The sequence below is a fragment of the Ictalurus furcatus genome, chromosome 18 (assembly GCF_023375685.1).
Source record: "Ictalurus furcatus strain D&B chromosome 18, Billie_1.0, whole genome shotgun sequence".
NCBI lineage: Eukaryota > Metazoa > Chordata > Actinopteri > Siluriformes > Ictaluridae > Ictalurus > Ictalurus furcatus.
In genome coordinates, this window is record NC_071272.1 from 1,306,927 (window position 1) to 1,331,999 (window position 25,073).

At 42.3% G+C, this 25,073-nt stretch overlaps 3 protein-coding genes across 3 annotated transcripts; 2 read left to right on the forward strand and 1 right to left on the reverse strand.

Annotated features, from left to right (window-relative positions):
- The first annotated feature begins 4,156 nt into the window (after positions 1 to 4,156).
- On the forward strand, positions 4,157 to 8,189 carry zgc:122979 (uncharacterized protein LOC641576 homolog). Its single transcript, XM_053649574.1, has 4 exons — positions 4,157 to 4,516; positions 5,004 to 5,250; positions 5,521 to 6,023; positions 7,158 to 8,189. The coding sequence occupies exons 1-4, from the start codon at positions 4,424 to 4,426 to the stop codon at positions 7,389 to 7,391; spliced, it is 1,077 nt and encodes a 358-aa protein (XP_053505549.1). The 5' UTR covers positions 4,157 to 4,423; the 3' UTR covers positions 7,392 to 8,189.
- A 1,608-nt stretch (positions 8,190 to 9,797) lies between these two features.
- hwa (huluwa) lies at positions 9,798 to 15,194 on the forward strand. Its single transcript, XM_053649361.1, has 3 exons — positions 9,798 to 10,787; positions 11,686 to 11,872; positions 14,622 to 15,194. The coding sequence occupies exons 1-3, from the start codon at positions 10,179 to 10,181 to the stop codon at positions 14,786 to 14,788; spliced, it is 963 nt and encodes a 320-aa protein (XP_053505336.1). The 5' UTR covers positions 9,798 to 10,178; the 3' UTR covers positions 14,789 to 15,194.
- Positions 15,195 to 16,195: 1,001 nt separating this feature from the next.
- Positions 16,196 to 22,367, reverse strand: atp5fa1 (ATP synthase F1 subunit alpha). Its single transcript, XM_053649324.1, has 11 exons — positions 22,219 to 22,367; positions 21,396 to 21,471; positions 21,135 to 21,304; positions 20,187 to 20,360; positions 19,570 to 19,736; positions 18,980 to 19,280; positions 17,926 to 18,150; positions 17,626 to 17,733; positions 17,378 to 17,522; positions 16,628 to 16,778; positions 16,196 to 16,412 (listed from the first exon to the last, which is right to left on the reverse strand). The coding sequence occupies exons 1-11, from the start codon at positions 22,276 to 22,278 to the stop codon at positions 16,334 to 16,336; spliced, it is 1,656 nt and encodes a 551-aa protein (XP_053505299.1). The 5' UTR covers positions 22,279 to 22,367; the 3' UTR covers positions 16,196 to 16,333.
- Positions 22,368 to 25,073: the final 2,706 nt, after the last annotated feature.

Below are 25,073 nucleotides of genomic sequence, written 5' to 3' on the forward strand. Positions count from 1 at the left end.
TCTCCCTGTATTCTGTAGCAGCAGGCTGTCCGGCTCCATCAGAGAGAACAACAATAGGCAATGTGCTGACTTGCAAGAGGTTCAGCTGCACCAGCCAACCCTTTCCCACATCTGGGACACTAATTTTGTGTGCAAATGCCACTTTTCCGGGTGTATACGCTGCCCTGGTAGAGGAGTTGTTCTCAGTGAAGATGTGCCATGGACCAACCTCAGTCACTATCCAACTTTGTACTGCCCTGATGATTTATATGTCTGACTGTCATGACAACATATGTTGACTCAGAATCAGTAAGAAAAGCTTGAGGGCCAGATGGATCACCCTCAATTCCAGCTGGTTGATGTATTCTGATCTCACATGCCCCTTACATCCCTCCGACACCGCACTGTTTCTCAACCACTAAGGGAAGCATCCATGGTGAGTGTTTGTTTCTGGTCCGGCCCTGCTCCCATGAGTTGAGTGCTGCTTACTGAATAGCAACAAAGCAAGTTTATAGAGATAACTAGCAAACAGTGTGAAGCAGGGCCGCCGAAGAAACGGGGGCAAGCTGGCATTTGACCTGGCACTTTTCAAACTTCTGGGGCGGTGACCCAACACTTCAGGCAATAACAGACAAGTCTGACTCGGTTAAAAAAGCAATCAGAGCTTCCAGTTCTGCTGGGCGGTGGGCCATTTCTCCTAAAGGGGGTCTACTAAAAGTGATAAAGGGTTAACCGCACTTTGGTGCTCACTGGCACATAATAATCGTGTGTTGAGCTTTCAATATTTTAAGTGACATATGCACAAATTCTTTATTCTAATTGGATTAGAGGAGAGGTTCAATAGAACCATATATCCAAACTACTGTACTTACTATTCCCTGTCAGGTAAGGCTGCATGTTTTGTTTGTCATACACAGATAATAGCCCCAACGTGCAAGAGCAAAGATAAGACATTAGATTTGGTTAGAATAAAGAGGTACTTCTACATTACTTTAAAAAAAAAAAAAAAAAAAGTGTGCACCATCAGATCAGTACAGTGAAACAGAAGTAAGATGTATTTGAGTGATGTAGCTGGTGACACTAAAAAGTGTACATCTACCACAAAACAGGGTTGCAAAAATGGGACAGGACTTTTAAGGATATGGTTAAGAAGTCTGCAATGAAAGGCGAGCGCTTTTAAGATGTCTCGATTGCATAGTCTGGAAATTATGTTTAAGTGAATGTGTGTGTTCATCATGGCCAACAGGTGGCACCACATTCTGGTTTTTCCATTGGTCTCTTTCTGTCTCCATCCTTTTCACAGTCTCCAGTCTACTCTTTCTTAGCATATTACACTTTAAAGTAGGGGTGTGGCTGCAGGCTTTCATTCCAACCAGGCAGGAGTCACACCTGTTTCCACTTGTTTAATCAGTTCATCTTGGGCTCCAAACAACTATCAAGTGGGGCTCCTATTTGGCTGGAATGAACGCTTGCAGCCATACTGGAGCGCTTTGCAGATAACAATCAAGACTCCTACTTTAAAGGCATGTCATTGTTTATTTATTTGATTTTTATGTCGTCTGCATATTATGAGCAGTATTATTTGTTACAGCATTAGAACAGATAATACCATGATGCTCGTATTTACAGGATATGTCATTTTCAGATCAAACTGTAATTTGTTTATCTATCATCTTTGTTGAATTGATATATCTGAAGAAGACGTTTTATATCCGAAAAAGAACAATGTGTCAATATTACTAGTCATTCCACATAATGCTTAGTTGATTGATCTTTTACCCTAACTCTTTTCCCCTGTAACTCTTCTGCTCCTCTGCGACTTTCAGTGATTGCCCAGTTTCACTCTACAGTAGCAGAGTCGTGACTCAAACTTAATACACACACACACACACACACACACACACACACACACACACACACACACACACACACACAGAGAGAGAGAGTGTGAGAGAGAGCGCTAGGGGGAGGGGGGAATAGGACAGACAGTACCCGTGAACGGAACACTAGACTACAGCTCAGCTTGTACACCACACTTTCTCTCCTTCTTTCTTTCGCACACACAGACAGTGGAAATCTCTGCACATGGACACAGGTGTAGAAGACGTGTCTTTATGTTATGCCGTCGCTATAAGTTTTGTTTGCTTTTCATAAGAAGTGACAGATGAAACCTATATCAGAACATCATTATGTGCAACCATTCAATTGTGATACATTTTTATATTGTGTTTCTACATGCCCTAACTTCACCTTATGGTCCAGTCACGCCCACGCACGCCAGTTGACAGTAATAATAGTGTACACACACACACACACGCGCGCACCTTGTGAGGACCTTCCACTGATAATTATTAATGCAGCAAATTAATGTTATAATTTCAACTAACCTTAACCTCAGAAAAGAAACATTTTAACTCTTATTATTATTATTATTATTATTATTATTATTATTATTATTATTATTAAAGCTGTAGCTTGTATTTAAGATGATGATGATGATGATGATGGATGAATGAATGAATAAATAAATAAGTAGTTTTCCTCTTGGGGACCAGCCAAATGTCTCCACAAAGTGAAAAAATTTCAGACACTCTTATCCTTCTGGGGAGGACATTTGGTCCCCATCAAGATAGGTTAATACCCCCCCCCCATCCACCGCCACGAGCACGCGCGCGCGTACACACACAGGGCAATAACTACAATTTACAAAGCCCTCTGGACATCTGCTATTCACGCGCCAAAGGTTACTGCAGACAGGGGATCACGACTCAGTCACAGCCCTATTCTAGACTAGATGACACTGAGCTGTCGAATCACTCACTCACACACTCACACACACACACACACACAGCTACCCTATTTTGAGCCAAATGCCTCGAAGCTGTCAAGACTCGCACTTGCTCAGACCTAGTGCCATGTATTCTGAACAAAATGACACTAAACCCACACCGACTGGTTCTTCCACACGATCCACACTGTCTATCAAAATGCGACATAAAAAATTAAGCCGCCTGTATATATATATTTTTAAAAAAAAAATATTTAAAATAAAATAAATGTTTGAAACGCGTTAGTCAGATCCCTGCGACTCGTTCGCATCTCTCCCGCATGATCTCTCTCTCTCTCTCCTCAAAATGGAGGAATCTGGCCGAGAACATTTCTCTGACGCTACCGCAAGGTGCATCTTCTCCAAATTTGTCTCATTTTCCGGTAGCAACGGGAATCCTGCGGTGTTCCCATCTGCTATTGGCCGCGCGCGTCACGACTGAGGAAATACTGCCATTTATGTACATGTAATCGACGGCCAGTTACCGCACACAGACATGAGGAATCATATTGCCTTCATATTCCGGAGAGGAGTATTTTTGCTCACGTGAAGCACTGTTTGAATACCACGCAGTGTGATCATCACTACTATGTTATCCCTCACACCTTACAAACTACACACTGTAGTAGGCACATTTACTGTACAGAAAACCACGAATTAATGATATAGAATATATGCAATCTTTCACCTGGAAACGTGGATACAGTATACTTTTCAAATCATTACTGTAACTAATCATTACGGAGCTAGATTTTTTATTTTTATTTTTTTAGAATAAAGCTTTAAAAGTGCACATGTCTAAGTTAAAGATTTCTAACAGAAGATGTACCCTTTAGGGCGCCACCCCAGTGACAAGGATGGGGACAGGTTGTACCCTGGGAGTATAATGAAAGAGAGAGAGAGACTGAGACTTCATAGATTTTAGTCTTAGACTTTGTAGTCTTTATAGTCAATTTATAGTCTATATTCCATTATTTTAACACACACACACGAGTATGCAACTATAAAACTATTGGCTATAACTGTCACATAAAAAGGGACATCATGTTCATTCCGGGTTTCGGCTCATTTATATAGCCTAGCTATTGTATAACAGCACTAATCTTGCGGAAATGGTATAATCCCGTAATAAATGAGCCCAGACCGGCTGTATAATTCAATAGTTTAATCCATCTACAAAAAAAAAAAAGGAAAAAAAAGGGATAGCTAGGAGTACCAGCTTCCCGTCTCGCCACATCCATTATAATAGGAGCTAAATCCGAGAGCCGAGAAGGAGGGGGCTGTGTGAGAGCGAGAGAGAGCGATGGGTTATTTTAAAATTCCGGAAGCGTCTCCTCACATGGAGCGCCGGGCCGCCTTGTGCGCGTGACGCTGCAGAGTCCCCCAATGAGCGGCGAGAACAGCTCGGCTTCCAGCACGGTATTCCCTCTCGTGCAGATCCTGGGCGGGCCCGGGAAAGCTCGGTCACGCAGCGTGGGTGGTGTGTGTGTCTGCCGCGCCGGTATAAAAGCTCGCCGGCAGCAGCAGAGATGCAGTCAGTAGTAGCTAGGTTACCCAGAGCCGGCTCGAGCTACAGCACTATCGACAGCATCAGCACCAACAGCACCGATAGCCATCATGGTTCTCATCTGGACACAGTTTGGCGTGAAGCATAAGAACGTCAAGTGCAAGGTGCGAGTGATCCACGGCGAGGAAAGCTGGTCCTCAGAGGTGAGCGGCGCCAAAATTTGGTTATTCTTATTTCATGATCTGTTTATTTAAATTTTTATAATTCTACACAGCATGCCATCGCAGTCCATCAGTATTGTAATTTGTGCCCTATGTCTGATGAATTCCTGTAAATGAAGCTGGTCAGAATTTTTGAACGGTTGTTTTTTTTTCCCTGAGTACTACACTCTTAGAGGAAAAGTTGTAAACTTGGATTTTAAGCTTCTATAACTGTTGTCACTGAGGTAATACACCAAAGGGTAAAAAAATGTCCCTGTACAATATTTTTCCCCCTTAGTGCAGAGTGCATTTAGCTGAGAATATCTCTGGTTTAAAAGACCAGCAAACATCGCTAATAGTGGGGACAGGTGTCCAATTGATCACACACCTGAACTTACCAAGTGTCTCCATGATTGGGTGAATTATGTGCAACTAAAAAGACAGAAACCTGCTCTTAACAGTTTATTTATTATTCTCTCTCCCTGAACAGGAGGCGCATGAGGACCCTGAGATACCCAGTCCTCCTCCTTCACCAGTGTGTGTGGACCACTATGCTGTGTTAGGAGTGTCGAGTGACTCCAACGAGGAGGAGATCAGACGCGCGTACAAGCGCCTGGCGCTGCGCTATCACCCTGACAAAAACTCGGACGCGGATGCAGAGGAGAAGTTCAAGCAGATTGCCCAAGCATATGAGGTCCTCACAGATCCCGAGAAGCGCAGCCTCTACGACCAGCAAGGTGAGAACTTGCATTCTAAAAGACACACTATCCCCATTTTCACACACACTACTTTGAAACATATGGATCAACTTAGACAGATGTTGAAAGCTCCGACTGTGTGCAGAATGCATGAATTATTCCCCAACCCGTCATTTCCACATAAACATACACACACATTTCCTGACTCCCTTTCTGGAAATTCACCTACTAATTTCATGTAAGCGGAAATATCCACCATTCTTTTGGCCAAGAGAAAATTAACACAATCACACGCCCTCTCTCTTCCAGGTTTGACTAAGGGACCGATGTCTACTGCTAAAGCAGACCCCACCCCCAATGGTCCCAAGGCCGACGCCCATGCCTGGCGCATGTTCTTCAACTTTGAGTTCGACTCAGACGAGGACCTCTTCAACCCGTTTCTGAGGAACCCTCAACCCCACCTGGGTCGTCACCATAACAACAAGACAGGGTCCCACCCTGGAGGCGTCACTGAAGTGCATGACCTCCTCGTGTCACTGGAAGACATTCTGACCGGTATTACGAAGCGCGTGAAGGTCACTCGGCTCCGGCCCACAGACAAGAACGTGCTTCAGCCAGAGGAACGAGTGATCGATGTAGAGGTGAAGAAAGGCTGGAAGGAAGGGACAAAGATCACCTTTCCAGGGGAGGGACATGGGGCACCTGGACATGGCTCGAATGACCTCACGTTTGTGGTCAAAGAGAAGAAGCATACTCACTTCAGACGGGAAGGGTCCAACATTGTCTACACAGCCACCATAACGCTTAGAGAGGTGAGTGTGTGTGCTAGTAGTACAGCCTGTCCTGTTCTCCACCCACTCATTCTCTGTTAGATGATAAGCCTCTGCAGAGCACTGTGGCTATATTTAGAAACGCTCCCCATCTCCCGCAGGCTCGCAGACACACTCCTCCGCCTCTTGCCTCTCCTCATCTTCCCTCTGCAGCTCTTAGCATCTTCACACATATGCACACACAAACACAATTTTCATTTGTCATTCACTCTTAGTCATTTTCTCACATCTGATCTCTAATTATGAATTCCCTTCCCTTCATTGTTTTTCCCCCATGTCCCTTGATCTTCATCTCCTGTTGGTATTTCCCTCGTCTCAGAAGGAAATCGCTCTCTATTTTCCCCATCACAAACTTTCGAGCTTCATTTCAATTCAGTTGAAATCAATCACTCAGCCTTTTTGCCATGATCAATCTTTCCCTACAAACATCTCATAACATCTCTATAGCTCTCTCCTCTGAAATCCCCCCCACCATTCCTCTGTCTCTTCATTCCTATCATCTGTCTGTCTCACACTCTCTTCACCCTCCTTGTCACCCACCCCTTCGTCTTTCCTCGACTGTCTCGCACCATCACATTCGCCTCCTCCTCCCAACTCCTCTCTCCTGCTGTTTCTCACCCCCCCTTGCTCATCTCTCACCCTCCCTTGCTCATCTCTCACCCTCCCTTGCTCATCTCTCACCCTCCCTTGCTCATCTCTCACCCTCCCTTGCTCATCTCTCTCATCTGTCTCCCACGCACTTCCTCCCTCCTCCTTTCTCCCACTCAGACGAGAACAAGAGAACAGGAACACATTAGCAACACCCGTCTCGTAATGGCATCTTGCATAACAGGAGCGGTTCATTCACTCTGACCCACATTCTCTTCATTCAATCTCGACTCAACATTATGCAATACAAAAAACCCAATATTCGGTATTCTCAAATGGGCAGGAAACACTAACGCATACTCTAGCACGGCGATGTCTCACAGATATACTCAAGCAATTTTTTTAAATAATCTTCATTCTGAAAAACAATTTGTAATAACGAAACCATTTTGTTCATGCTTATCATACTAAGATATAGTAGGAAATAATACTAACCTTCTCCATCTCTTTCTCTTTCTCTTTCTGTAGGCATTATGTGGATGTACTATTAGTGTCCCCACACTTGATGGACAGACAAAACCTGTCCCCTGCAGTGATGTCGTCAAACCTGGCTCGGTGAGAAGACTAATAGGGGAGGGGCTTCCCCGGGCTAAGAACTCAGCCCAGCGTGGTGACCTGTTGGTCGAGTTCCAGGTGGTGTTTCCTGAGCGTATCCCACCGTCCAGCAAAGAGATCATCAAACACAGCCTTGGACAGTGTTAACACGAATATGCAGACCCACACAGATCTACTGATGGCTGCAGCATCAAACAAGTTTTGTCTCTGTGAGGCATATTGTGTGCTGGACTGTACACACATGCGCACAAAATACAAGTGTCATAGGTAGTCCATAGATTTTAGACAAACACTCACATCGCATTCAGACATACTGTACCACCTATAGTCATAATACAGACAGGTACACGCAAATGCAGACACACAGAGGTGCTACTGTGTTGAAGTATCAACACATCCTGTATGTAGCAGGAAGTGACATGCTCTATGGGAGAGGGCTTGATGGGCTCCTGTAGGAAATTGCTGTTCCTATGATGACCATCTCAACAATGACAAATTTGTACTTGTGTACAGAATCGTCAAATTAATTAGTCTCTATGAGAGAACCTGTGTCATGTTTCAATGAATTATTTATAAAGGATAATTATATAAAGATTTCAATGTGCTGTATAATCTAGCATGTAGGCGAAGACTGTATGAAAGCATGTTTTTTATGTACAAATAAAGACTTTATTAAATAAAAAAAAATACTTTGTCACTGCATTACTTGATAATGTTTCCTAATGAGACTTCTGTAACTCTGATGGTTCAGCCCTGCAGTGTTGTGCTTTTACATGATTCAACTTGATAAAATCCTGCTTTGGGGTCTGCATTTAAAGAATTGGGAAGAACATTATTAAGCAAACGCTAGCCTCAATCAACAATCTCTATCAACAATATTAGGCAATAACTTTAATATCGACTGCCTACTGCACAAATAACTATGCAATCAAATGAAACACAAAATCATCTTTCCTAAAAAAACTCCCTTGATGGTATCTAAGCTGTTATGCAATGAGTTTTATAGCCATGGCTAATTGATCTCTCCTGTTTCAAACAGGAACAGTGAACAGATCTTATTCAAACAGTTGGCTCAAGTGAAATCACCTGAATATTCAGACGACAAGTGCCAGTGACTTGACAGAGGTTATAAAGCTAGGTCTTCTTTGGTTATATCATATCAAAAAGCAGTGGTACAATAAATGTAGTACAACGAGGCAGAACTGCTAACAAGGCAATCCTAGCAGGCAAAGAGAAAGGCAGAATTTTACAAATACCCTAGTGACAGACAAGATGGCAAATTTGTTTTCCACAGTAACAGTGAGGTAATTTCCAGTGTGACCACCACTTACTAATAAGCAGTGCATCCATTTTGTACTAGGAGATCACAGTCCCACACACTTGTTTTCTGGCTTGTGAATTCACAGGTCAAAGTTCACTTGGATAAAGTCATCACAAAGCAACAGTAACTGCAAATGCATGTCCTTTTACCCCTTGGTGATTTGGCTGGGATTTCTGGCAGGGATTTATTTATTTATTTATTTAGCTAGCAATTGTTCTTAAAAGATGTAGTTTCCAGGTGATTCCCATATCACTGTAGTAAGGGATTTAAAAATAAAAAAAATGATAACAGCTATAAATGTATATATTGCCACCTCTGTAAAGACATACTCACTGAGTATGATCATGCCTTACGGTTTAATGTGAAAACTCTCTGAGAACATATACTGTACAAAACTTCGATAGTCAAAGATGCTGAGGTATCAAATTGTGTTCTGCTTGGAAGCCTTTCTGATAAGCTAACTCTTTCAGAAAAAGGACAAGTCTAGACTCCTTATGGCTCTTTGTGTGAACCCTTAAATGTGCGTCATAGTACCTATTACAATAGAAAGAAGGCTAACTGAAGTCCAAGAATTTGGGACTCTCATATTCCTCACTGTCATGTGGCACCCCCTGTCGGTCACTGCAAAAACAACGGAAAAGATGGACATTTCCGGTCTTCAAATGATAACGAAAATAAACGTCAGATTTTGAATTGGTGAAGTTAGAAAGTCACCAATTTGGTGATTTATAAATCACCATATGTTATTTATACTTATTTTAATATTAGTATTTCAGTAATATAGAGAAGTGGTAGGGTTTCAGTTACCAGTATTTATACTAAAGCATGGATTCCATGTCTGCAAAACTAACATTTTAAATGAAATATTGATAACTAATCGATATTGAATCGAAATCGAATCGAATCCATATAAATAATAATCGAAACGCCAAATTGGTCGCAATACCCAGCCCTACCATGTAGTGTACAGTATTGATGTTTAGAGATTCCACTAAATCTACTCACAACTCACTATGGGAATAAATGTTCTCTTATACCTATGACAGTAACATATATAAACACTTTTTTTGTTAAAGTGTCAGGAGAAAAATCCATTTTAAAGCGTAAACATACTTTTAAAAAACTATCTTTCAGATAACCGACAAACCAGCGCGTGATTTTAAACCAGGCGCGCGAGGTTTACCTCACGCTCATAGGCTGCTGCTCGCGAGTGTTTTTACATTTGAGCGGTTAAAAAAAAACACCCCCATAAAACCCCAGACTTTTCAATTAATAAATAAATAAATAAATAAAAAGAGAAAGAAATAATTCGATTAAGTAAATGTGATCATCAGCACGGACGCGCATGAGGTAAGTTTTTAAGGTTTCTGAGCTTTCTTTTCTAGCAGCCCGTTTTAAGTCAGATTAGCATTTAGCTAACGAGTTATTCGTACACCGATCACCACAAACAGCACAGCACAGTCGCTCCAGTAGCTTTAGTCGGAGTTAACCGGTGTGAACGCCACGGTTTATTTAGTTTAGTCAGCTGTATTTATTTATTTATTTTAAACCAACTCGTTAAGTATTACTTTATCACTGGTATCGTGTTGAACTCGACGCCACTTTGTGGTAAAATGTCCCAGTCAGCTGCTGTGCCTTCGTCAGAGCTACGTGAGAGCCTTCAGGTGTCCAGTCTGACGCTGCTGGTCCTCGTACTGATTCCCTGTGTCGTTCTGCTGCTGCTGTTAAACTGCCTGTTGCTGGGATACAAACTGCTTCTGTTCGCGAGGAGAAAGAGCGCGCGCTACAGTTCTGAGAGCGTGCTCTTGCGTTCTTCGTCGTCGTCGTTGTCCGCGCGCCAGAGAATCGCGCGTTTTACCGACGACCCGTCGTTCGGCCCGGTACGGAAAACCAAACCCGCGTCCGTTTCAGAGCCGATGTTGGCGGCACCGCCGATCACATCGTCCCTCACTTCATCCGCAGAGCGTGGGGCTGCGTGCGGGCAGCGCTGCAGGTCGGAGGCTCTCGCGCGGCCGGACGAGGCTACCTATGCGGGCTCAGGGTCGCTCTGGGTGCCGAGCACGTTGCTGCGCGGTTCGCGCGCTTGGCGAAGGAGTGCCCCGGTGCTTTTACAGTCCAGCGACTCGGAAATGGAGCGCGAGAATGTCGCACCGCCAAATTCTCCAGAACAGCTCGTGACTCAGAGCAGGGTAAGAGTCCTGATCGGGAATGTTCTAGCTCCATAACTAGACCCGGACTTTACGATATAACATCAATAAGGTGTTACTTCATGCCCAAATGTGGGTCCTCTCCAAACTTTTGCCACAAATCTTATGTGGAAAATTGCCTAGAATGGCTTTGTATGCTGTAGAAGACCACGGTTTGCCAAGGTTGCTGTGGAAGAACCTCAGTGGCCTGCACAGAGCCCTGACCTCAAGCCCACTGGACACCTTTGGGATAAACTGGAACACTGATTCCATGTCAGCCCTTCTGGGTTGACATCAGCGCTTTTGTTCACTAGTGTTCTTCTGCCTCAATGGTCACGAATCCCCATACCCAAGTTCCAAAATTTAGTTCCCAGAAGCCTTCCCAGAAGATGGGAGGCTGTTCTAGCAGAAAAGTTCCCCCAACTAATCAAACGTGGGTTTTGGTATGGGATGTTACAACAAGCACATATGGATGTGATGGTCAGGTGTCCACATACATTTGGCTTTATAGTGTATGTTTCTGTTTTGCATGCATCAGAAGGTCTACCATTTTAGATGTCTGGTCAAACCCAAACATGAAAAAGGAGAAAATTGCATTAAAAAAATTCCGTTCCAGTTCCATTGAAAGTTGCCTTGTCTGCCTCTACATTTATAACCTAATCTACTAACGGAAAAGCAACGTTACTGCCAAATTAGAAATATCTACTTTCACAGTGGGAAATGATTTCTGACTTAGGGTTAGACATCCACTTCACATCAGAGTGTGTAAGCTCTCTTCTCTGTTTTGATGATGACTAATGAGTGCAGGTGTATCACGGACAAATATGGAAGAAATAGTTATATGTTTATACTTTTGTTTTGGAACATACATGCTGCCTGTCAGTGCTGACTGTCTACCTTTGATACTGTATAATTTATGTTTGTGTGTGTGCAGCATGGTTCATTACCTGTGATGATGCGCAGAAGTAGCAGCGTAGAGCTGGAGCTGGTCTCTCTCGATAAGGTCCACATGGAAGGCGAACTTGTCAGCAGCATCCCACAGGAGACCTCGTGCTTCATAGCATCCGCAAGCTCCTCAGCTGCCGGGCCTGGCCTGGACAGTGACTTCGGTGCCAGTGCAGGTGAGTTTAAAGCTCATTAAGATTTTCCTGAGGTTTAAAATGCAGCAAAGCTTGGAATTAGCTCTTGGGACCTACTGTAGGAACTTTGTCAGGAATGGTGTTTAGCTTGGCCAGTATATAAAATGGCTATTAATCCCCTCAAACTTTGCTTTTGTGATTAAGACATTGGTATTTTGAAATCTATCTATTTTCATTGTGAAAAATCTTTTCGTTCACATAAACTGAGAAAAATGCAACATATGTAAATGTTCAGTAAAATATGTTCATATGTTTAGTAAAAATGAACATGTATTTCTAGAAAAATGACCACAAAAGATTTAGAAGTGAGAGGTTTTTCAAGATATACGATTACACCGATCAAGGCATGGACTCCACAAGACCTGGTATCTGGACTCCACCTGTCTTGGGCCTCAATGGATCAGACTTATTTGTCCAGCACAACCCACAGATCCTCTATTGGGTTGAGATCTGGGGAATTTGGAGGCCGAGTCAACACCTTAAACTCTTTATGTTCCTCAAACCGTTCCTGAACAATTTTTGCAGTGTGGCAAGGCGTATTATCCTGCTGAAAGAGGCCACTGCGATTAGGGAATACTGTTGCTATGAACGGGCGTACTTGGTCTGCAACAATGTATAGGTAGGTGGTACGTGTCAAAGTAACATCCACGTCCAGCATGGTATTCTGATCGCTCAGCAGGCAAGCTGTGATGCACTGTGTGTTCTGACACCTTTCTGTCATAGCCAGGATTAAGTTTTTTAGCAATTTGTGCTACAGTAGCTCTTCTGTGGGATCCGAACAGACGGGCTAGCCTTCGATGCCAACGCACATCAATGAGCCTTGAGCAGTGAATAATGAGCCCATGACCCTGGCGTCGGTTGTCCTTCCTTGGACCACTTTGGCAGGTGCCACTGTAATGAGACCATCAATGTTACTCACGTCACCTGTCAGTGGTTTTGATGTTATGGCTGATCAGTGTACATTTGTAAATCACTTTCACGAAGCAGCCCACAAATGTAGTGTCCATTCATGTTTTCGTCATATTGTCCTTGGTAGCTGCGTTTAAAGTCCAGTATATCCCGGTGGAATCGACTTGCTCCTCTGAGTACGCTCCCATGTTTTCCCTGCCTTTTATCAAGGTGAGCATCAAGGATATGGACTTTGAGAGACATCCTGCAGCCCACTGCGCCATAGTTCGTCACTAGAGTCTCAACCAGCTCCACATAGTTACGGGTTTGTGATTGCCCAGGAAGGCCCGAACCACTGCAGCAAAGCTGTTCCAAGCCGCTTTCTCCTTCCCAGTGAGGTTCTTGGGGAAATCCTTGCACTCCATGATCTTCTTTAATTGTGATTTGACAAATCCTCATTGAGGTACACCAAGTGAGCCGGGGAAGAGACGGGTATTTGTTCCTGTTATTGGGCAGCACGGCTTTGAGGCTCCTGGACAAGCTGTCAATGAAGACGTCCCACGCATTCGGCTACAGGCGATTCCGATTGCCTTGAACAGACTGGCCACGTTGTGACAGAAGCATAGCCATATCTTGACGGGTGAAGAAGATGAAAAAATCTTGGTGACTCTTCATATGACCTGCGACTTGCACACTTTCATCCCACAAGTTCCACTGCTCGAGCCTAGATGTCAAACGTTCAGCATTGGAGTTGGTGAGACCATGATCTCTGATCAAGTCATTGAGGTCTTTTTGTTTGGGGTAGTATGGGTTTCTTACCTCGGCTCCACCTCTGCAGTTGTAATCTGGGTCTAAAATGTCTTCCTCACTCTCGGACTTGCTGATCACTTCTGAAGACGGCTGCTCTGGTGTGGCAGTGTGGCACCGGGGGCTATGGATGAAGAAAGGTCTTGTTACATGATAGCACTCCAACGTTTGGAATGGTCCACCATACAGAAATGGCAGTTGCTTGAGTGGTCAGTGGGTACTTTCTAGAACTTTCCACTGCTATTTTATTATTGTTATTATTATTATTATTATTATTATTATTATTATCATTATTATTATTATTATTATTATTACTATTATAAAATTTGAGGGGAATAAGCCATTTTTTATACTTTTGTGGTATAAGCAATTAGGAAATAACAAAAATAAATAAAAATGTGTTGCGTAGTATTATTCTTCTATAGCAATTGAGAAAGAATGAAATTACAGGTGGTTTTTTATTTATTTATTTATTTTTACTGATTTTAATTTAGTCTCCTGTAATAGACTCTTGTCCCATCCACAGAGTATTCCTGCATTGAACTCGGTGTTCTCAGGATGTCTAACCCTGACCATGATAAAGTGGTTATTAAAAATAAAAGGATAGTATATTAGTGTCTTTTGTCAAGTGACCAAGAAATGTCAGCATTAACTAAAGCAAAATAAGTTACATGCCTAATCTCTTAAATGTTTGCTAGAATGATAACTCTGACTATGCAGACTAGCTTGCATGCTAATTGCTAGCTGGCTAGTTAAATTCAAAATGTGGGATATAGAGTACATATTGTTTTATCCCATCAGCAACCAATCATAGGAAATGTAGAATTTAGCAATTGAATCATGCCCCTGTTCTTGTCATGTCCATTTAGAGTTCGTCAGGATGTGGTGAACTAATCTTATGACTTGGAAAACTTTCTTTTTGTATTTTAATGGTGGAGTTCCCATTTAGCCTGCTTTTCTATATATATGTATTGAATGATGTACACAGTTTAGGTGTGTGTAATGAAGGTGTAAAACTGTACACATGATTATACAGGTGTGTCTTTGCGTATCCTGTCGGCGGACAGTGACGGGTTTCCAGGGGCAACATGGGCATCTGGTCTTGAATGGGATTATTACGACCCTAGTTACATCACGCAGAACCACGTTCCCAAACACAGACACTACGCACCGCCCATCACAACCAAACAGTACTGGGTCTAACATGCATCGCTCTCCAGACTGTAGCTGAAGAACTCTAAAGTTGTAAGCTCTTTGACACACAGAACCCCCAACACATTATCCACACGTATACTGACACAGTTTACTTTCCTGAACTGCAGTATTTGTTTTGGTTTTTGTTTGCTGAGGAAAAAAAAATCACCCACTTGTTCATGTGTTTAATGACACGTATTTAATATGCACTTGTCTTCCACCGTATGCACTCGTTGTATGTTAGTGGTTTGCATGTATTTTGTGATTCACTAGATCAAGCTCCTGTAGTTTGGGCCTTTAGAGCACATTTATTAACACAAGCACTTTCTTACAAAATTTTATTTTTGCATTGACCAGTTGCCACTGTGTTCATCACCTTCAATTTATTTTATTGTCTAAATAAAACATTTTATATTACTGATCAGTGGTTTAAAAGCAACATTTCAGATAAAACTGATCAAAATGAAGAAACTTTCTTTTAACTCCTTGAAACTAAATGAAATATGGCAAATGGTAAATTTATATAGCGCTTTTATCCAAAGCACTTTACACTGTGTCTCATTCACCCATTCACACCAATGGGAGCAGAGTTGCCACGCAAGGTGCTAACTTGCAATCCGGAGCAACTTGGGGTTCAGTGTTTTGCTCAAGGACACTTCGGCATGTGGAATCACGTGGGCCAGGAATCGAACCGACAACCCGCTCTACCTGAGCCACAGGAGAACGGATAAGAAAACCTCAATGGAGGAAATATTTATGGCCGACACATTAAATGTAAGATTTCTCTGTAAAGTGAACAGAGATACAGATGAATGTACCATGTGTACTTTGAAGTGTCAGATACAGGCATATGCTGATCATGACCCTGGACAAACTGCTTCAAACGATTCAGTAAATAAGGATTCATATGGAATGTGGCTCAGGTAGGAGAACAGCCACGTGTCTCACTGTTAATGCCATCACCCAATGCACAATCTCTTTAGCCATAAAGATTCAAACAAATTTGTTCAACTCTGGTTTTTGGTCAAGGTGTGCATAGGCCTTTATCCCATTCCCAAAGGAATTCTGCTGAAATCTGCAGTTAGTACCTGCCCATGATACTTTAATGAAATTGGTTCCATTTTCCCTGAAGATAGTGCTTTCAACCACAGCAGTCCTGACCAGGATAAAACATTTACTCAAAGAGTTGAACACACCAAGAACAATGCTCTTAACAGATGTAGAATTTATCCCACAAGCTTCATATTTGGCTGCTCCTGCCTCCATCAAAGTAAAAGTTACCGGTGAAGTCCTCACAGTCCTTGATCCCCCACCTAGTTTGTTGTTTACAATAAGTTGACATTGCTCACAACTACTGAATTAGAAATATTAAAAATTCACTTTCCCCATGATTTGTATAAAAGATGAGACAGGAAGTAGTGTGTGGAAACACTTTATTTTGTTAGGTTTATGTACATTGATCAAGTGCCACCCAAACTTTGACATCCATATAAACTTAACTGGAGCACTATATGCAAACATTGAGAGACATGAGCAAAATGGAGAGGGGTGAAATTACTCAAAGCTAGACAAGAAGTTAAGCACAAGTTCCTTTAGCTTGGCATCGGATGCTTCAGAGATCTTGCCCTCAGTCCTAGAAGAGAAGAGTGGATTCAAAAAAATTAGAGGAATAAATCATTTAAATATTTAATGCAATAAGAAACTTTGACCAAAAGGACCTGGAGCTTCAAATGCATTATGTGCAGTCTTTTGTATTAACAGTGCCAAAGTTAATCCTTTCTTACAACAACATTTTCAAAAAGGCTGCTAATCCTGATCAGTTAGTCCTATATCAAAAGTATTGGCTACCTAATAGTTGCAAGCAGTTCTTGGTGCTGGCTGCGAATGTGCTGCAGGAAGGCTTTCTCGAACTTTGTGATTTTGCTGGGTTCCATCTTGTCCAAGTGTCCCCTCACACCAGCATAGATAACCGTGACCTGCTCCTCAATGGCCATGGGCACTGAGTGATAAATAAGATGTTTTAAAAGGCTGTCCAGTTCAGTAATGATAAGACCATGTTTCCTCACACAAAAGGTTATACCTGGACAGGGCAATATTATATAGTTCTAAACACACCACTTTAGGGTTATTTCTTGGTCATATCCTTCATACCCAATTCATACTCAACCATCCACTGGTCCCCTGACAATTTTAAATTTGTGGAGAACAGTGTAGGAACATAGGGGTGCAGTGTCTAGGCATCACTCCAAACCCCTAAACACTTTAATCAAAACATTAAAGAATCCATCCTGATCCAGAAATAAAACCATTTAGACAAATAGTTTAGAACCTTAACTTTATGGCACAAGTTTTTTTTGTTTTTTTAAACTTCAGTGGTTATTGCAGTGCTTGGATAGACACTCATTTAGCTATAGCATGAGGTTTGGGCTGAATTTGTTAACCCAATTTATAAATACCAAACATTCGTGTATGAAACATTCCAATATTAAGTATAAAGCAATCAAGCGAGTCTCCGTTTCATGAGACTGTAGAACACTTGGACGTACAGCAGCTAGGAAGTTCAATACCCTGGTGCAATGGGACATTAGATCTACTCACCATACTGGCCCTGTTTCAGCAGCTCTGTAAGTCGCACACCCCTGTTGAGCAGCTGCTGGGTGGCTGCGTCCAGATCAGAGCCGAACTGGGCGAAAGCAGCAACCTCACGATACTGAGCCAGCTCCAGCTTCATAGTACCAGCCACCTAGCCACACAAGTTTCAGGTGTTTGGGAGGTATTAAACCAGGTGAAAACAAATTGGCTCCAGTTAAACTGTCTAGACTAATGATCAGAAGGTGATCGTCTACCTGCTTCATAGCCCTGGTCTGGGCAGCAGAGCCCACACGGGACACAGACAGACCCACATTAATGGCAGGTCGGATACCCTTGTAGAACAACTCCGTCTCCAAGAAGATCTGAGCATTTGGGATAGCAGAAGGAGTTAAAAAAAATAAAAATAAAATAATAATAATAATAATAATAATAATAATAATAATAACAACAACAACAACAACAACTATGCCATTACTTTAAGTTACACATGTATAGTGCAAAGATGTTGCAGACAAAGCACACCAAAAGAGCACCAAGCGAACAGTTACACAAACCTGTCCATCAGTGATGGAGATGACATTGGTGGGAATGTAAGCAGACACATCTCCAGCCTGAGTCTCAATCACAGGCAGGGCAGTAAGTGAGCCACCTCCAAAGTTGTCGTTCATCTTGGCAGCTCTCTCAAGCAGACGAGAGTGCAAGTAGAAGACATCTCCTGGGTAGGCCTCACGCCCGGGGGGACGACGCAGCAGCAGAGACATCTGACGGTAAGCCACAGCCTATGGGGGGCAGAGATAAAAATTAATGCTATGTGCAACTTATTTGTAAGGATGAAATAGCAAAAGCAGTCAATGTAAGAACAAGACGACAAAGTATTGACTGAAGTGATAATCAGTGAAGTTACTTTCTGTTGCTCAGTCATCTGAACAGCAGTATGACAATTGTATTCAAATAAAATATTGTATATTTTAGGGTAGTGTTCTGTTAACATAGTATTCTAAAATAGAAGTACATAGTACATACCAATTATTTAAAGTGACGAACATTTACCCCTTCGGTTTTTATTGCTGACAAACAGGTCTATTGACAAAAGTACTCACTATTCTATTGGCTCAAAAGACCAGGGGGCGTGAATTTACAGGTCACATAGCAAAAGCCAGTACAAAGCAAAAGAAACCACCATCAGCAGCAAATGAGTATTTAACATATTGCATCCTTTCTCATTCAATTGAACTGACTTTTCTGCCAAGCGAATTCTGTTCAGTGTCAAACTGCCCACTGCTTTATCTGAGAAAGCAGAAACACGTGGGTTCAGCAGTCACCCTTGTCAAAAGGACTTGAGAATCCTTGTTTATGGGATAATGAAGCATCTAATACTAACACTTAGACAAACTTGGAAGATTAATGCAGACCCAACAATAAGGGGAAAAAAAGGAGGAGTCTAGATTTAGGAGACCACTGATACAAGTGGGTAGTGAGTGTTGAGTGGGTAAAGATTCACCCTTTTGCATCCTTTGATTTCCAATTCCTAAGAATAGTTCTCTTGATTGTTAGTGCTGCAAGAACTTCTGGCACTTAGTTTCAATTTTTCAGGAATTCATCACTCACCTGCTTGGAAAGATCATCATAGATGATAAGTGCGTGCTTGCCGTTGTCCCTGAAGTACTCGCCCATGGAGCAGCCCGAATAGGGTGCAAGGTACTGCAGTGGGGCAGCATCAGAGGCTGTAGCAGACACCACAATGGTGTATTTCATGGCATCGGCATCAGTTAGCCTCTTAACCAGCTGAGCCACGGTGGACCTCTTCTGTCCGATGGCGACATAAATACAGTACAGCTTCTTCTTCTCATCTGTGCCGTCGTTAAAGCGCTTCTGGTTGATGATTGTGTCGATGGCAATGGCAGTTTTACTGTTAACAGGGCAAACATTAAAACCGTAAGCAAGTGATCAGCTAATATTTATATGAAGGTTTATCTGAATTAATTTAAAAAAAAAAAAAAAAAAAAAGACATTTCAATGAAGTAAGACTTTCCCAACGAGACTGACTGAAACCAATTTAAAATCTGGAACTGAAACCCCATGTACAGCAGTCCAGGAATCATTTTAACAGAAATGATTTTTTAAAAGGTTTATTTGCTGATGCTGGGTCAAAGGTTATGCCAAGCAGCCCAATCCCCCCCCCCCCCCCAACTTCATACCCAGTCTGTCGGTCTCCAATGATCAGCTCTCTCTGGCCACGGCCGATGGGCACCAAACTGTCCACAGCCTTAATCCCGGTCTGCATGGGCTCCCTCACGGAAATACGGGGGATGATGCCTGGAGCTTTCAGACCAACACGCCGACGCAGCTTAGAGCCCAAAGGACCCTGAAGCAATACAGACGAGAAAGTACGATTTACAACCGAAGGCTTTTACAATACAAGTTCAAAATGAAGATGGAAACAAGACGTCCTCTTTAGTCGTCCGACTTCCAGTAAGGCCTCATGACCTTGGATCTGCAAGTAAGCTACAGCAAGTTCTATACTTTCCAGACAAACACCAGAGCAGGACTGGCATTCAGTAATGCATTATACGCTGTACAGTAGTCAAAGCCTTCATATTATCTACCCAGCTAGTGTCCCACAGTGCATTTGTTGGTATTCACATCTGCCCACTGCTATTCTCAAGTTCTCAATTTGGCCAGTTGAAAGATCAAGCAAACTGAGTGGTTTCATTCCATGAGGTTAAAGGACCATAATAGCTGCCAAAATTGTAAATAGTCCTTTTCACGAATTACTCCAAGAAAAATTCAAGTTAGCTGCCATGACTCAGCATACCTTGCCATCAATGGCATTTCCCAAAGCGTCGACGACACGGCCGAGCAGCTCCTCTCCGACCGGCACATCCACAATGGCACCCGTTCTCTTCACAATGTCACCCTCCTTGATCAGCTTATCGTTACCAAACACCACAACACCGACGTTATCGGGCTCCAAGTTCAGAGACATACCCTAAAAACAGAGGGGTTTTTTTAGTATCATTACTAAAGAATTCATACACACAAATAATGTGCAAATTCTTAGCACATGGAGTACTTACTTTACATTTCACTTTCTGTACTATATAAAGTCAGCAAAAAGAAATGTCCTCTCACATTCAACTGCTGTTATTTCCAGCAAATTTCTCAATATTTGTATAAATTTTTCTTTTTTTAAAAAAAAAAAGACAGATATAAACTGAACAAATTTCACAGACATTTGAAGAACAGAAATGGAATAATAAGTCCCTGAACAAAGGGCGGTTCAATATTAAAAGTTACATTACAGTTTATCACTCTGGACACATCTGCAGTCCTCATGCCTCCCTGCAGCAGGTCTATGGCATGTTCACGCAGGTGAGCAGGAACCCTAGACAGCTTTCTTCTGGTGTTTTTCAGAGTCAGTAGAAAGGTCTCTTTAGTGTCCCAAGTTATTAAAACTGTGACCTTAAACCTCTTCCACAGGTGCATGTGCAATAATTGTTTATGGTTCAGTGAACAAGCATGAAAATCATCATTTACACTCTTTCAAATACAGTCTCCTGAAAAATGGGACATTTCTTTTTTTGCTGAGTTTATACACACACACACACACACACACACACACACACACACACACACACACACACACTTCAAAATAACATCCAGAAAGTAGAACTGCTCCATTGGGAATAAGGAGTTGCAGACTCTCAGATGACCGACATCAATGCTAAACCAGACTGAGTGACCCAGGTTCTCACACACACACCTTTAGGCCAGAGGAGAACTCCACCATCTCTTCAGCCTGCACATTCCTCAGTCCGTACACACGAGCAATACCGTCCCCGATGGACAGCACACGTCCAGTCTCCTCAAGATCAGCACCGATGTCGGCACCCATGATCTTCTCCTCCAGAATGCTGGAGACCTCCGCAGTGCCTGGACAGGACACAGAAGGTCACTGAGGACAAACGGAAAAATATTCCACAACAAAAGCAACACAACATTTCACTGCTATGCAAGTTCATACCAGTCTTCTGCAGCCATGGCCTTGCCGTGTGCAGGTTCTTCGCCCCCACGCAAGCAGCAGCTACATTCTTGGAAACCTGTTGAATAGTTAGATTAAATATAAAAATCAAAGAAATCCATACTATTGATATCCCCTCCCAAATAGCTTTTACATGTACACTGCTGTTGACCTTCAAGTGCTATACACCACCACGGACGTTGGTGAAGTTTAAAGTGATCAGAGATATAGTATATAAAATTAAATGCTTCAATGAGTGCTGTACAGCTGCTAAACAATGCAGAGGAGACGTCACATCTCGGTAATCAAGAGCTAGCATGTTAGCTTGCAGTGCTAACCGAGGAACAAGGAGATACTGCTAAAGGCTCCAAATACGGAATACTTCACGTAAAGCGTAAACAGATCTTAATGTTCACGATATTGAATAAATAACGTACAAAAATGACGCCATTCAATATGCCCCGCCTTCAGCTACACGAAGAGCTTAACCGGATAACTGCCCAAATCCTGACCTTCAATAGCTAATGTCATTCATTTGACATGAGTTTATTGTTGCATAATCTGCCACAATACCTGCTTATGCACAGCACACTAAATGTTACCAAGTTATTTAACTTAGCTACGTGCCTACAGGAGATTCTACAATATATAGTTACAGCTCTCGTGAAGATCAGCGCACAACGCAGCAGTAACAGGCCGCCCAAGTGCAAGATGGCGGACACACGCCATCAAAAGCGCTGACATTCAGAACACAAGTTAATAGAGGAACATATCAAAAGGCTTCCTCCGCAGTATTCCGTCTACACGACTGCAAAAAAATACTCACAAACGCGGCCCGACGAGGCAGGGTGCGGGCAAGAGCCGCCGCGACGCGAACTGACAGCATGTTTGGGGTTTCAGTGCGGAGCTCGTCCTCCTCCACTAAGCAACTACAGCGCAAAGAGCGGAGTGAACGAAATGGAGGACACCGGCACGAGCTCATATAGAAAGGTCAGAGCATGACCCGGAAGTTGTATACGGAAACCTTTTTTGTTGTAAAAATGAAATGAATTAATGAAGCGAAGAGTGTTATTTTAAGTTATTACCCTTAAACAATGATTCAGCTGTTATTCCAGGATATCCATTGAGATTTTTAGCAAAATAAAATCTGTAAATGGTTGTATTGTCCATCCTGGGTTAGTATAGTTATATTTTTTAGCTTAAAAGTCATTTCTCGCTTAGTACCATTAAGCAGAGCAGAGTTTAAAACCATTATAACACACACACACATGAAATATGGCAGGGATACCGGGACAGAGCTGACACCGGACGACACCTATATAATACACAAAAACAAGTCGGCATGAGGGTGAGGCAGGGCAGGAACGCAACGGAAGAGATGATGATTACGCGTCTTAGAATAGGGCATGCTGGCTTAAATCTAACATTACACAGAATAGGGAAAACACCCCACTACAATACACAAGAGACTGGTAAAAACACATTCTGTTAGATTGCAGAAGATATGAGGAAGAAAGAACTGAGCTGGAGACGCAAACTCGAAAGCAAAACATGACACTAGAGAACTGGAACAGTGCACCGTCCCCTAATAAATTATCTGAAAAATACTGGGATAAGTGAGAGACTTTAGTAATCTAGTATGAATATCTAGTATGTATGTATTTATTTATTTATTTATTTATTTATTATTGTTACTTTTTTATTTTCCTGCCAACCTGCTGCCCACACTCCAGTCCAGTAGGTGGCGGTAATGCACCTTAAGTTGGTTTGCCAACCGCCGTTAAAACCAGAAGAAGAGCCTTTCACACTTGACATTGAGACTTTACAATTAAACCAGAGCGCCACCAGTAAGATCTCAGCCCCAGGGGACTGGTTCAGGTCTATCAAGTTCAGGTCTATCAAGTTCAGGTCTATCAGAAATGCCATTATGAACCATTTTCTCACATAAATCTAAGCGAGCTCGTGTATTTATGGAATTCTCCAACAGATAAATGATGTCACCAACCTACTTCCATTAGTACTGCCCACTATTCAATTTATGTAGGCTATACCAATGTGAATAATACATAGTTTAATGTTTAGTAACTCATTGATATATGCCAACACATGCACACACAATGACATATAGGCTAAAAAACAAAACAAAACTATCTGTACCTGTACACCTGCTCATTCATGCAATTATCCAATCAATAAATAATGTAGCAGCATCACAGTGCATAAAACTGTGCAGATGCAGTACAAGCGCTTCATTGACTTTGACTGTGGCATGTTTATTGGTACCAGACAGGCTGGTTAAAATATTTCAGAAACTGCTTATCCGCTGGGATTTTATGCGCAGCAGTGGTACAGTGGGAAACATACAGTGAGGTGTAGTTCAACTAACAGAAATGCCTTGTTGGTGAGAGACTCGGTTGAGCTGACAGGAAGGCTATGGTAACTCAAATAACCACTCTTTACAACCGTGGTGATGAGGAATGCACAACACCACCTGGTCTGATGGATTTTGAGTTCCGCTGCAACATGCAGATGATAGGGTAACTATTTGGCATCAACAGCATAAATCCATGAAACTGATATTCCTTGTGTCAACAGTTTCAGCTGGTGGTATAATGGTGTGGGAATTGCTTTCTTGGCACACACTGGGCCCTCTATCAAGCATCGTTTCAATGTCACAGCTTATCTGAGTATTCTCTCAGACCACTTTTGGCCACAATCTTATAATGGCTACTTCCACATCTTAATGCACAATGAGCATGACATTAGGTTTAGTGTACATCAATGGCCTCCCTAGTCACCAGATCTGAATTGAACAGGAGATTCACGGCGTAAATGTGCAGCTAACAAATCTGCAGTAATTATGTGAGGATATTGCAGCAACATTGGCTATGTTTCCATCCAAGGATATTTTGTGAAAAAAAGGAAGGTTTTAGCGCATTGAAATATTTACGGATATAGCTGATGGAAACGCATATTATCGATAACATTTCACAAGTGCTGAAATAATCTTTTTCTCATTTAGGTTTAACGCATAAATTCTATGTCGATAATTCAAATGTTGCAAAAAAAAAAAAGTAGTTTGGAAACAGTTTTTGTCAAGAAAAATGGCATTCATGCAAAAAATCTTTTCACGTGACAGAATTTATCCAACCATCAGGGGAAGAATTTGGATCTGCGTGCCATCCAGCACACCGTAAACCTGTGGCACAAGATGCACCAAGGAATTTTCATTGGCCTCTGCAGCCTGATATAATGGCACATTCATTTTTCTTTAATAGCTATGTACACAGCAAATACACATCGATGGACGGTCGTTTTACTTACCCCAAAAGTTTCCCCAACTACTCTGTACTCAATGCAGGTTACCAACTTGAACAGGTTCGATGTCGACCCGCATTCAGGTCTGAACCGATGGTCTGTGGCAACCTGCAATGTGCGCAACATCAGGACCAGTTAACTGGCTCAGCATCTCAAATGTCCGACGTGACATTCTAAGATGTTGCAGCCAGACACTTTCTGTGAAAGAACATCATATTGCGTGTTTCTCCCACTACACCATATCGCATGGTCTCTCCCAGACCCATGGGTTTCGTCACATAAGGGCCATTACTGAGTATTCTTGATTTCGCTTTAATTTCTTCGATCACAAAATCGCTGAATGAAGGACTGATAAGAGAAGCA